General features: G+C 35.1%; 1 protein-coding gene across 2 annotated transcripts in view; it reads right to left on the reverse strand.

The window, feature by feature from the left end:
• VPS50 (VPS50 subunit of EARP/GARPII complex) overlaps positions 1-14,179 on the reverse strand; it is a 133,524-nt gene that overhangs the window by 38,599 nt on the left and 80,746 nt on the right. For both annotated transcript variants that reach the window (XM_032761048.2, XM_058424568.1), the window contains exon 21: positions 1,878-1,999. In XM_032761048.2, the coding sequence (XP_032616939.1) occupies positions 1,878-1,999 (122 nt within the window). The remainder of the gene's footprint in view (positions 1-1,877; positions 2,000-14,179) is intronic.

The following is a 14,179-nucleotide window of genomic DNA, read 5'->3' on the forward strand; positions in this document are numbered from 1 at the left end:
CTAATGTATATATTATGTCCCCAACCAATGATTTCTAGAAGCCAGAACCCCTGAGAAAAAGATGCTTATTTTTCCACAAGAAGCATCCATCTAAATTCTCTCACACAAGTCCCTTTCTTCTGACAGGAAAGCAGATACCACCACATAACCTGTTCTTCCCATTCTACACATTACCTGATTCCCCCTCCCCTGGTACCACTAACATTCAACAGCTAATGGGGTAAATTTGGAGTATTTATTCATTTTTATGAGTATGAAAATTTCTATGATTTCTAACGGGCCTGAAAAGCTTATTCTCTTTGGAAATTAAAAACTACCACTTCAATATTATACACATGCATGTGCTTATTTGTGCTATTTATTTATAGATTTTCTTTGTTTCAGTATAGTTAAATAGCTCTTACTGAGTCTTACAGAATTGAAAATGGTTTAAATATAAAATATCAGATTAGTGTGTTCATAACAAACCTTAAATCAAATATGCAATATATTTTACAATAAGTACCTAACTATACTTTGCTAAATTTCTGGGGTACTAGTAAATGCCATTCTGAAAAAATTCTGTGTCAGTATATAATCAGCTGAGAAATCATGCCCAAAACCATTTGGTTCCCAAAAGTTTCAGAAAGATCTTATTTTAACACATCTTATCAATAATGTGGTCTGGAACTGTTCTGTCTCATATGATAGTAGTCACATGTGGCTATTTATATTTAAAGATAAATTAACTAAAATTGGATACAATTAAGAATACAGTTCCTAAGTCATTAGTCATACATATTTCAAGTGCTCAACAGCCATGTGTGGCTAGTGGTTACCATACCAGACATTGCTAATACAGAACGTTTCCACTATTGTGAAATTTCTTAGACAGGACTGGTCTAGAGGCATGGCCCAAAAGACAAAGTAAGGCTCACCTACAAGACTAAAACATTCTGACAATTAGCTGAAACTCTACAATGTCTTCCTCAATTAATATTTATTTAGTGAGTTTTCAAATTCAGGGTGATGAATTCATATATACTTTATAGTATATAAATTCTGCAGCAACATTTTGTCACTGGTCATATTAGCATTCTTTCTAAGAAATATTTTTCAGAATTAAGAACCCAGGAAATCCAGGTCCTATATAAAATGATTATGTCTTTGACATACTTGTGATCACAGCAAGGATATAAATATTTATATAATGTAGTTATACATTGAAATTTACATTTTTAAAAAGATATGAAACATAAGTAGTATTATAATATATTCATAGGACTCAATGGAATGTTTTTACACAGAAAACTGTCAAACATCTATGCAAAACACATAATTAATTTTAAAGTATCAAATTAGTTACCTGCCTAATACTGTGTTATTTTCTGTGACTAGCAGAAAAAGATATACTCAATAAGAGCTTTGGAAACACAAAAAGGAGGTGCAGAAAAACATTAATTCTATGGCAGGTAGATGGCTCAGTTCAGGTTTTCAATTATTTTAATAAATATTTTTCATTATCTTTTAAATGTACTAGTGACTGCTAAGGTTGTTAGCCAACACTTAAAATGTCTCATTTACTGTTTTGTATTTTACATGGAGCCAGATTAAAATAAAGCAACCTATACATTTTTCATTGCCAAAATATGTCAAGGTTAGAAACAGATGTTGCACTCTTTCTGCCAAAAATTTCAATGTGTTTATCATACCAGAGCTTAAAATTAATATAAAGGTAAGGCAATAAGGCAGACAGAAGGCTGAGATCAATAATTTTGTTTTTGATGCATAATCCCCAAAATAATGTTATTTGTGTATCTTCTACAGAGAGAATGAAAAACTTCGACATTTATAAAATAAATTTTAAAAGATTTTTTTCCCTCTAAAGGTGGACTTACTGAATCATTCCGACCAAAAAAGGTATATATTGCATACAAGTAATAATCAAATAGTTGAGACATGAAATGAATAACATCAAAGGCAATTGGCTTAAGAATGTTCATCATCTGCATATATTTTCCTGAAAAGAAAAAAGAATCAAAAATTAAGTAGAACAAAATTAAAATCTGTTAGTCTATAATTATAAAAAGGCAATAAAATTACTATACTAAAATATTTAAATATAATGAAATATTGCACTCCTTCACAGTAGCCATGTCTCAAGTACTCAGTAGTTTCATGTGGCTAATGGCTATTGCATGGGACAGCACAGATTATGAACATTTCTATCATCTTGGAAAGTTATACTGGAAAGTACTAATATAAATAATACAATGATATTTTCCTCTTACTACATTTTACTGTTTCCCAAATTTTTATGGAACTCCTGCACTCTTCTACAACTGACACTGTACAAACAACCAACATCGGTTCTCTTTTCTAGGAGTTTCCATTTAAAATAATTTCTTTGAAAATGTGTAAGTTTAATAGAGTAAAATACAATATATTTAAGAAAATATTTATTTTTCATAAGCTTATACATATATAGCAAAAGTAGAAAAGCAAGAGGAAAAATGATACATGCAAGATACTGCCCATTCCCCTGAATCCTAGCCCTGTGAAATCTTGGGTCAGAGGCCAAGAACATTTCTTTATCCTATATCATTCAAGAGCTTGATATCCACAAGGTGCAAAGAACATATCTTTCTCATTCCTTCTTTTGGAAGATGCCAATAGCCCGTTCCTTTTCCTCTAAATATATAATCAGATATACTCACAGAAAAAAAAAAACCACAATGAATTAAACTTCTGCATTTACAAACTTGCTAATGTATTGGAAGGGTTCAAGAGAGATGGGAAGAACTGAATAACAAATAACTACAAGTCCCCAGTTCTGTTTCTCTTTTATGGGAAATAGGAAAAGAAGCATATCTATTAAAAATGCTCTATACTTTCTTCTGCAGAAGATCTTAAAACAGGCCATTTGCTTAATTTCCAAATAAGCCAATAATTCAGGTGCTGGCTCTACTTCATGTTAACTGCTATAATTTTAAATTGGTACTATTAAAGACATCATGACTCAAGAGAAAACACATTTACTGCAGTACAAGAAATGACAAATGTACTCCAATGGAAATGTCTACTATCAAAACCATTTCTTTAAGAACTCAGTACGTCTTTCTTAATTAATTCATGTGAGAAATGATTTTAAATAATAGACGGTCAAGAAGAGAAACATAAATACAAATATACATCAAAACACAGTAAAAACTACTGAACTCAGATTTCATTCTTATTCCTATTTTAAAATTCTTCTGTTTCACAATCATCCTTTGCAATTATTTCACACAGTCAGACTTTTTTTGAAAAATCACATTTGAAAAATATTTGAAATATACTGCTCCTAAAACCCTCTGGATCATTATGCAGGTATTTCCTCAGCTACAAAACATATGGTTACTTAAGCTACAACTTGTTAACATATAAAATAATGCAACACTGTGAAGAAAAAATAATGTATTACATTACTCAGTTAAAAAAAAAAGATGAATAAGTAAAATTAGGTAGAATGCAAATAAGTAGGCTGGCATGCATCTAGAACACGAGGTCCTCTCCATTCCCGATAAGATTAACCATTGTTTATATACCTAATCTTGAAAAAGGATATAAAAATGAATTATTAATAGGTAAAGGCTATTTTAAATGTGTATTCAGAAGAAAAAAATAGCTGTTCCTCACCACCTTGAAAAGAAAATTCAAACATAAGGATATTAATTTATTCATTCAACAAACACGTTTTGAAGGCTTACTATATACTTGGCCTTGTATTAAGGAACAAGGTATTACACACAGTCCCAGCTGTTGCACCTTAAAAGTCATACATGGAAGACAATAACCAATAAGCAGATCATCAGTATATTACAGAGTATAAGAATGAGGACTCTGTCTTTCCAGTTCAAGAGGACAGAACGGGCAGAGAGCAGAAATTTGGAGGTTTGAGGAGGCTTATATGCCTCCTCAGATCTTACTGAATTAAAAGAGAACATTACAATGAATTAATTCCTTATCTATGAAGAGAAGAGGGTGAGAAGGCGAGGCTGGTAGGTTTGAGCACAAGAAAATGAAAAATGTCAAAACATTTCTAGACCAGAGGTTGGCAAACTTCTCCTGTAAAGGACCCAAGAGTAGATAGTTTAGGCTTTGCATACCACACAGTCTCTGTGGCAACTATTCAGCTCTGCTGTCTTCTGTTTCAACTGCTCAACTATGCCACTGTAGCACAAAAGCAGCTACAGACAGACAATATGCAAACAAATGAGCATGGGTGTGCCAATAAAACTTTATTTACAAAAACAAGCAGCCAGCAGCTCAAAACATTTAACATCTCAAAACGTCTGTTCTAGATGACAGACAGTAGATGGGAACAGGTTGATGGAAAAACATAAAGAAGCCAATGAAACCATAAGAGGGCCAAAAAGGAGGTGGAAGCTATTCACTAGGACAGTAACTACTTAGAATCAAGCTGGAACGGCAGGAGTGAGAAACGGGGTTGAAAAAGGATCAAGCTACAGGTTCACATATGGGACAAACTGTATCAGTCTGCATTCCCCACCACTACCACTATTCCCCTCTCCTCTCCAGCAGTTAGAGGTGTAGGCTGCTAGAATTTACCCATAAAACAAAATAGAAACCCTTAGGGTTCCCTCTAAAAGAAATGATAAGCTGGGAGCGGTGGTTCATGCCTGTAATCCCAGCACTTTGGGAGGCCGAAGCGGGCGGATCACGAGGTCAGGAGATAGACACCATCCTCGCTAACACGGTAAAACCCCATGTCTACTAAAAAAAAGATACAAAAAATTAGCTGGGCGTGGTGGTGTACGCCTGTAGTCCCAGCTATGCAGGAGGCTGAGGCAGGAGAATGGCGTGAACCCGGGAGGCGGAGCTTGCAGTGAGTGGAGATGCGCCACTGTACTCCAGCCTAGGCGACACAGCGAGACTCCGTCTAAAAAAAAAAAAAGAAAAAGAAAAAAAAAAGAAACGATAAACTGGAAAAAAAAAAACAGACGGGGGGCAAACGAACTTAAAAAAAAATAAAAAATTGAAAAGCTAAGGCTTCTACCTTATTCTGGGATTTAGAGGATCTATCCCCATTAAAGACTGCCAGTAAATCTACCCAAGCCCTTTCCTATTTCACACAAAATTCCGAGTCCCAATTTCTACTGAAGAGAAAGAGCCAGCTCGAACATAGTTCTAATTACTCATAAGAAACCCACAATGGCTTGTAAGCCTTCTATTTTAAATCTAAATAGATAATCAAAAATCACCAGGCACACAAAGAAAACTCAGAGTGTGAAAATGAAAAGTCGATCCCAAAGGAAACAGAATAATTCAAGCTAAAAAGAAAAATATAATAATTATGTAGAACTCAATAATAAAAGATTATCCAAAAAGAATATAAAAGACTTCTTAAAGGTAAAAATATAATATTTAAAATAAAAAGTTAGATTAAGTCTCCTAAAAGCTACAGCAAAAGACAATACTGTGGGAAACATTTGAGAAAACAGATATAAAGGACCAATTTGAGTAATGGAGGAAATTGTTTTAAAAAGAGAGAGCAGAGAAAATACAGAGGTGGAAATTATCAAAGATATACTAGTGTCAGTAATAGCTAAGGAACACAGGAGCCTTCACATCAAAAGAGTCCACATACTATCAAACACACTGAAAAAGAAATCATACCTAGACACATCAACATAAAATTCTGGATCAAGGAAAAAAATTTTAAAAGCTTTCAAAGACAGAGAGAGAAATTCACCTGCAACAGAACAGAATGCTAGAAGTTCCGGTTCTGAAGAAAATAATTTTTAATCTACAAGTCTATTCATAGCTAAATTGTCATTCAAGTGAAAGAGCAAAAAAAAAAAAAAAAAAAAAAAAAAAAGACATTTTCAGACAGACATGAATTCAAACACTTACTTCTCATCAGCCTTTTCTGAGGAATAAACTAGACCATAGGGAAGAGATACACAGAGGGACTGGCAAAGAAACCAAGTAGCAGCATGGACAAGAACTAGAAACAAGAGAATGAACAGTGGGCCTGCCTTAGCCAACTCATCAGTGGGAGACACTGAGAGAAGTGTGGTTACCACACTTGAACACTTCAAATACATTAGCAAGTTTGTAAATGCAGAAGTTTAATTTATTGTGTTTTTTTTTTCTGTGACTATATCTGATTATATATTCAGAGGAAAAGGAATAGGATACTGGCATCTTCCAAAAAAAGGAATAAGAAAGATATGTTCTTTGCACCTTGTGGATATTGACCTCTTGAATGATATAGTGATAAAGAAATGTTCTTGGCCTCTGACCCAAGATTTCACAGGGCTAGGATTCAGGGGAATGGGCAGTACCTTGTGTGTATCATTTTTCCTCTTGCTTTTCTACTTTTGCTATTATATGTATAAGCTTATAAAAATAAATATTTTCTTAAATATATTGTATTTTACTCTATTAAACTTACACATTTTCAGAGAAATTATTTTAAATGGAAACTCCTAGAAAAGAGAACCGATGTTGGTTGTTTGTACAGTGTCATTTGTAAAAGAGTGCAGGAGTTCCATAAAAATGCTGGAAACATGGGGGAGAAATTTTTCCCATTGTGGATATGACAAGAGAGAAAATGGGTTTCTCCTATATTGAAGATTTTAAAAATTAAGGTTTGTCAGTCCAACATCTATTGGGTTCCTACAAAAGTAAAAAGCAGTTGGCCAGGTGCCACATATAGATGCTACAAAAATGATTTAAGGCTGTCTTCTATAGGGGTTTATAATCTGATGGGACACAAGCAGGAATAGATTCTGAGTTGGAAGAATATTCATTATTCTTATTTCAGTACACTAATTTGAGAAACCATCAATGAATACAAATGGCACATAAAGCCATAATAGCACATAAGACAAACTGGAAAAGCTATAAAAGAGGCATAAAGGAAAGGAAAGTTGGTTCAACTTGGGCAATTCAGAAAAAGGTACTGAATAATGAAGTGAAGACCAGAGTAAAAATTAACAAGTCCATTACCTAAGTGCCTGGCTACCAGGTTTATTAAATATTATATCTCAGCCCCCCCAAATCTCCAATGCTGTTTTCTTGTGACATGTACTGAGGGATGGTGCTTTTAGGATTATCCTCTCAAAAGATCAGGCTGTACATAAAGCTAGCAACTCAGAAAATATTTTTAAAGGTTAAAAATATAAATTCATGTAAAAAATATCTAAATACATGTTATCTCATAGTATTATCTTATCCTATTAGTATATAGATAACATATAGTATATATTATATAATAATTATATCATTATTATATGATTATAAACAGAAATACTAGAATGTAGTTTAAAGTGAATGACAAACTTTTTTTCCTTAAACATTACATATGAAAATATTTTTTTCTTAAACGATAACTTAATCATAAAACATGGTTTTAAAATTTTAAAACACATAAAAAAGTATTGTGATACTTCTGTAAGACTGCCCTTACGACTTCAATGAACTCTATAACTTTATCCAAATATCTGAAACAAGGATACTTTAAAAACAACTTACTCAAAAAAACAAAAGAAGCTACCATTTTAATTATCTGTTATGTAATCAAGAATTTTCCTGTTAAATACACGTTGTTTTACATTTCAATTAGGAAAATAACAGAAAGGAACCAATGGTTCTCAAAGTGTGGTCCCTAGACAAGCTGCACCAACATTACCTGGAAAGTTGTTAAAGGTGCCCATTTTCAGGTTATACCCTAGACCTACCGAATCAGATACTCTGGGAGTGGGGGACAGCAATCTGTGTTTTGTTTGTTTATTTGAGACAGAGTCTTGCCCTGTCACCCAGGCTGGAATGCAGTGGTGCGATCTCAGCTTGCTGCAACCTTGGCTCGCTGCAACCTCTGCCTCCTGGGTTCAAGCCATTCTCATGCCTCAGCCTCCCAAGTAGTTGGGATTACAGGAGTGCCCCACCACATCTGGCTAACTTTTGCATTTTTAGTAGAGACGGGCTTTTGCCATGTTGGCCAGGCTGCTCTTGAACTCCTGACCTTAAGTGATCCATCTGTCTTGGCCTCCCAAAGTGCTGGGATTACAGGTATGAGCCAACAAACCTAGCCAGCAATCTGTGTTTTAACAAGCCCTCTAGGTGATTCTGATGCATGCCAAAATTTAAAAATCAAAGGCTAGATCACCATAAAAGATGAATAAAGCAATAAAGCACAGTCCTTTCTTCTTGACAGGCCCTCATGCCTTGGTTTTCAAGAACTCTGCTTCACCTCCTAATTTTTCTCTTGCCTTTCTGCTGTTGATTCATGACCTCCTTCACTGACTGATCTTGCTGTTTGCCCTTCCAGTGTATCCATATCCACTGCTGTTTCCTAGGTTTCCACTCAGCTATCTTGTGTTGTATGTTTTTGTGTGTACTAAGTGGGTAGGAAGGATAGTAGAGCTTCTGTCTGGTTTTCTATGAACTCAAATGGTTAAGAGCCTCTGCCAAGATAAACTCATCCACTAACCTTTTGAGTTCATAGAAAATCAGACAGAAGCTCTACTACCCTTCCTAGTCATTTTATAACAATGACTCAAATTATGTATCCTGATCATCTTTTTTCTCCTGACCTCCACATCCATCTATGTAACTACCTATAGACTATTTCTACTTAAATGTCCCAGAGGTACCTCTATATGTCCAAAGTCTACCCTACCATCAGCTCTGCAAACTTTGTCTTCCTCTCATCTTCCCTTTTTCATTTCTGGCATTATAACTGGTTAATCACACAAACCTAAAATTTGAGTGATCGCTCATCACTGATTCACCAATCCTGTCTGTTGTATTTCTAAAATCTCTCTAATCTGTGTTCTTCTATTACAATGGCCACTGCCATCCATATCCAGGCTTATGTTATCATCATCCCTTGCCTGGGAGACTTCAACAGTCTGCCATCCAGTCTTTGACCTTCTCCAGTTTCCCCTTAGCCAAAGTCAATCCCTTATTTACACTTTTTTTAAAAACAACAAATCTGCTGGGCTCTCTCCCCTATTAGAAATCCCTTAAGGAGCTTATGTCCAAGCTGCATAGGACAGTCTTCTGATACCCTGTTCTTGCCCATCTTTCTCGTCACATCTCCTCTGCTTCTGCCTCCAGCCCCTATCATGTTTCTTACATTCCAGCAAACTAGACAACTGGGGTCTCTGAATACACCATGTCTTGCAAATGTTCTATCTGTCCAAAACGCCTTTACCAACTTCTTCATCTATGAGAACCTATTCATCTTTCAAACTCAATTAGGGTGTCAGCCCCCACAGTGAGTCAGCCCTTTCACTTCCTACCCAAAAATGAAAATTAATCATCATTCTTTCTGTCGCCTCTTTTCTGTTTATTTATGCTTACAACAACATACCGTAAATTTTTTTTATTTTGCATTTCCCTTGTTGGACTCCTTAAGTACAAAGTACAAAGACTATGGTTTCTTCATGACTGTATCTCCAACAGCTAGCCAGAAACAAAGTAGTGACTCAAAAAAAAAAAAAAAATTCTGGTGGACTAAAACTAATGAATGCAATATACATGGCAAAAAAAGAACTGATTTCCTTAGTGTTGAAATTAAAACCTATAATTTCCTTATTATATAAAAATGAGCAGTGGATATAAATAAGTAGTTCGCAAGTAAATAGAAATGTCTTTTAAGCATATGAAAAGATGCTTCAATTCACTCATAATTAAATACATTTTTGAATGAGATGCCATTTTTAACCTTTCAGACTAGCAGGTACCCAAAGCTGGAGGATACACAGTGTTGCTGAGACTAAGAAAAGAGCTACCCTCAAATACTGTTGATGAATGAGTAATTTAACAGAACTCTTTTAGTAAGCTCGTTAGTAACCTCATTGGTAAATTGAGAATGTCCATCAAAACTGGAAATGTGTATACTCTTTGCTCCAGCTAGAGGAAGTATTTATAGGAATTTGTTCTATAGCTCTATCTGTATATACACAAAGATATTTCTTCAAGGATACCTGCTGTGGCAGTTTGTAGTATGAAATGACTTAATCTATATGTTGAAAAGTAGAAGACGTATAAACTGTGGCACTTACAATATTACATCTATATGATAGGAAAAAAGAATGAAATCCACACATACTAAGATAGGTAATACATTAAGATATTTTAAGTGTAACCTTAAGATATTTTAAGTAAAAAATAGAGATAAACAGTATAAATACTGTAATCCAATTTTCAAAACAAAACAACAACAACAAAAAAAAATAGGAAAGAGGAGATATACATATCAAATATATTTGTACTAACACTAATATTTCCAGAAGAAAACAGGAGAAACTGAGTCATTTTGTCTGAGGAAGGAGACTTGCAGCTCAGGGGCTCTGCTTATACCTTGGGGTATTTTAATTTTTAACCATTTTTATGCATTACCTTTCAATTTAAAATGCTCAATGATAAAGAGTATGCCAGCAAACTAAACTGCTGAGAAACTTCAACAGTCTGGCATCTAGTATTTGACCTTCCCCCAATGAAAAGAATGTCCCAGTGAAGGAGTGGATCTCTTGTCTCCCATGCCTGTGTTCTCTCCACCACATAAGCTGCATCTCAGGCACATTATACCTAAATATCCCTTAGATGCACATATCCTAGTTTCATTTTAAATACTGATGCAAGTGCTAGGGTGCTAGGGTATATTTTTTCTAGCTACTAAAGTGGTAATTCTGTTGTTGTCGGCAGTTGTTATAAGCATGGACTTCGGTAATCTAGCTCCTGCTCCTCAGACCTATCACACCTGCTCACAAGCTGCTTCCAGGAGAGAGAACCGTGAATACCAAGGCGATTTCACTGATAAGACACATTTCCTAAAATTTCTCTTTCGCTGTCTACAAGAAACCATCAGGATGACAGAATTTTCTCTTTACATAATACAAGCAACTGTTCTGATCAGTCCTCTCCACTAGTGCAAAGCCTCCCTGAGCCTTTCTAATAAATTTAGTTACCAGCTGGGATAAGGAAGCCCCATTAACACTCTTTTGTTTACTCTCTGCTAATTATCTGCCAAGTAAATACTACTTGAAAAGGCCATTTTAAATACGCCTTTAATGTTCTAATATGTGTTTCCCAAATACTCAATAATTAGTTCCTTCATCTTCTCAAGCACCAAAAATTAATCTGTCTTATTTACACAACCGTACTTCTCCCTTTGTAGGAAGAGGCATGACCTTTGCCAGTTTATAATCTTCAGGCACTTCTATGCAATAACAACAGTGGACGGAATAGTGCATTTGCTAGTCAGAGGCCTCTGAGACAGTGGCTTCCTTAAAGTTCTGTTTTGTATATATCTAAAAACTGAAGATAAAAACATCCTAGGGAGAGAGAAAATGATAGGCATAAAAGTCTACTGGGGATCCCAACTGGGGTGATAATGGCAGCACCTAATCCCAGTCCTAAATGAGAAGATATAAAAGTTAAATTTGTCATACTCGGCATTGTTTCCTAATTGCAAGTCCAGTAAAAGATATGGTAGTGGAGAAAGCTGAAATTGCAATAGTCAAATTCTCTTCACAGAGTAAGGGTTTATTCAGGACTGCGCCATACTTTAAAGGGTCTTGAATGTGGCTTTTCTCAGTTCCTATAAACTCACTGTTCAAAAGCAAGGCCCACTATGTTGATCAGTAATCCTCATACAAAAATTTGTTGTTACTAACATCTGAATTCAGCACCAGGAGCATATTTCTACCATTATTATAAACGCCTGTATCTTTTTCTCAGATAATGAGGATAGCAGAATATATTGTTTCTTCAATTCCCTTATGCCTACCAAGAAGTTAAGCATTGTATTTGATGTCTGCATTAAATATATGATAAAGCGTGATGTGCCCACTCTTCAACTTTGTCTTAGCCTTATATTTTATTTGATTATAATGAAAATATGCCTTCAGAGTAAATAGCAACATGACTACCTCCAGCCCCTTTTGAACTAGGTAAGGTAAAAAATATAAACAACTGCTTAGATGTGTTTGATTATATTATTTTTCCCAATTCCCTGTAAGAGCAATATACAGCCCTGCCCACTTCCCTTGACTTGCAGTGCTTCCTGCGGCAGAAGCATACTTCTCCCTCCCTTTGCCAAGCCTGACTTGCTTTGGTCATGACATGTCAGAGGAAGTCAAGGGTGACAGATGGAAGCAGAAGCTTCAGGAGTCATAAAATAGTTTGCTCTTTCTGTTCTCCCCATGTTCCAGATTGGTTGGTATTATTCTTTCAACCTACATCTTAGAATGAAGAGACACATGGAGCAGAGCTACATATAATCAGGAGACAATGCGTATCACGAGTGAAAAACAAAACTTTGTGGTTGAAAGTCACTGATGCACCAAGAGTTGCTTGTTACTTCAACATAATCTAGCAAAAGCTGACTACAGCTCAAGTAATGTGTTCAGACATTGAAAACTGCTGAGTCTAGAAGGCTAAGGAGGATGACAATGATTCTGAAAGGTCTGAATTTCTATCAGTGAGGACAAGATAAAAGAACTGAGCCCATGGAGCCTGAAAAATGGATTGTGGGGTGGTCGGTATGAGAAAAGGAAGCACGATAACTACCACCACATATCTGAAAAGTGATCACATGGAAGAATAGAAGAAATAGACACAGAAGATAGAAGAAATAGAAACAGAAGAAGAAAAAGCACCAACTTATTCTTCTTGCTTCTAAGGGCAGAACTCTTAGACCAAAAGGACAACCCAAAAGCTGGAATCACAGAGAGACAGGTTTTAGTTTAGAAAAATAATACAATCAAACACATCTAAGCAGTTGTTTATATTTTTTACCTTACCTAGTTCAAAAGAAGCAAGAAGAATAAGTTCGTGCTTTTTTTTCTTCTGTTTCTGTTTCTTCTATCTTCTATTTCTATTTCTTCTATCTCTTCTATTCTTCCATGTGATCACTTTTCAGATATGTGGTGGTAGTTATCATGCTTCCTTTTCTCATACCGACCACCCCACAATCCATTCTTTAGGCTCCATGGGCTCAGTTCCTTTATCTTGTCCTCACTGATAGAAATTCAGACCTTTCAGAATCATTGTCATCCTCCTTAGCCTTCTAGATTTAGGGAAGAGACTTCTACTAATGAGATCAGTCTAATGATAGAATGAGTAGTCTTGCAAACCACTGTGTTTCCAATGACTGGGAGTCATGAAACAGAAGCTAGACGGCTACCACATACGAGAGACACTACAGAAAGACAACCGACTTCATGGGAATTTACACCAATGACCACTCAGCACTCTCCCAATTCTGATTCTACAAATTCTTGAGAGTTATTTCTGACACTATGTTCAGTCAGTTCTCTTGGAAGAAGAAGAAAAGCTTAGCTCCCTGGCAATAATTAGCCACAGAATAGCTTTTTAGAATCTATCCTTTTTTCTGAGCATCATGAAAATGTATACCTTTCTTTTCTTCTCAATTCAGTAATATTTTTTGCTCTTACTAGAGAAACCATGACTCCTAAAGAGCATTCTGTACATTTTATCCTATTCATTAATTAAATTTAAGAATTAAAGAACACAGACTATTTCAACAGAGCTAAGGTTAATCAAACTAGGCAATAGGTAAATACCATCTCCATAGATAGAATATAGAGATTTTTATGGAAAACCACTAAAATTCCTGATTGGAACAACGAAGTTTAATAGAAGACATCTCTATAACTTATTTGTCAAATATATAGACTTATCTGTGAGATACAAAGGCTAAAAGCATATAAGATGTTGAAATACTGATTTAAAAAAAATCCACATCATCCTAAAACCTGAATATTTAAAATGTCATTTCTTCATATTGTTTGCCTTCTACAAAATCATCAATAAAGGTCTTATCTGCTACAAGAACAACATTTCCTATAATCTGAACATTTAGCTTGTAAATCCCTTGTCTGAAAATGCCAGAAAGTCACTAGTCACTCTGCCTGACAGAAGATGGTAAAGACCTATGAAACAACTCAGTACAAAAATATTGTATAAACGTGAAACTGGTACTATCTTATCTTACACGTACCTCTAACCTACCTAAAGAATTTTTCACCGCATTTCAATTAACTGAAATATTTTAGAAAAATTGTAAGATACAAAGACTTAATAAACAGGTAACTGAAAAAGAAAAACTGGCATTACTATTAGTATTATAGTATTTGGAACATTTAAAATGAGAAGCATT

The sequence above is a fragment of the Hylobates moloch genome, unplaced genomic scaffold (genome assembly GCF_009828535.3).
Source record: "Hylobates moloch isolate HMO894 unplaced genomic scaffold, HMol_V3 SCAFFOLD_1, whole genome shotgun sequence".
Taxonomy (NCBI): domain Eukaryota; kingdom Metazoa; phylum Chordata; class Mammalia; order Primates; family Hylobatidae; genus Hylobates; species Hylobates moloch.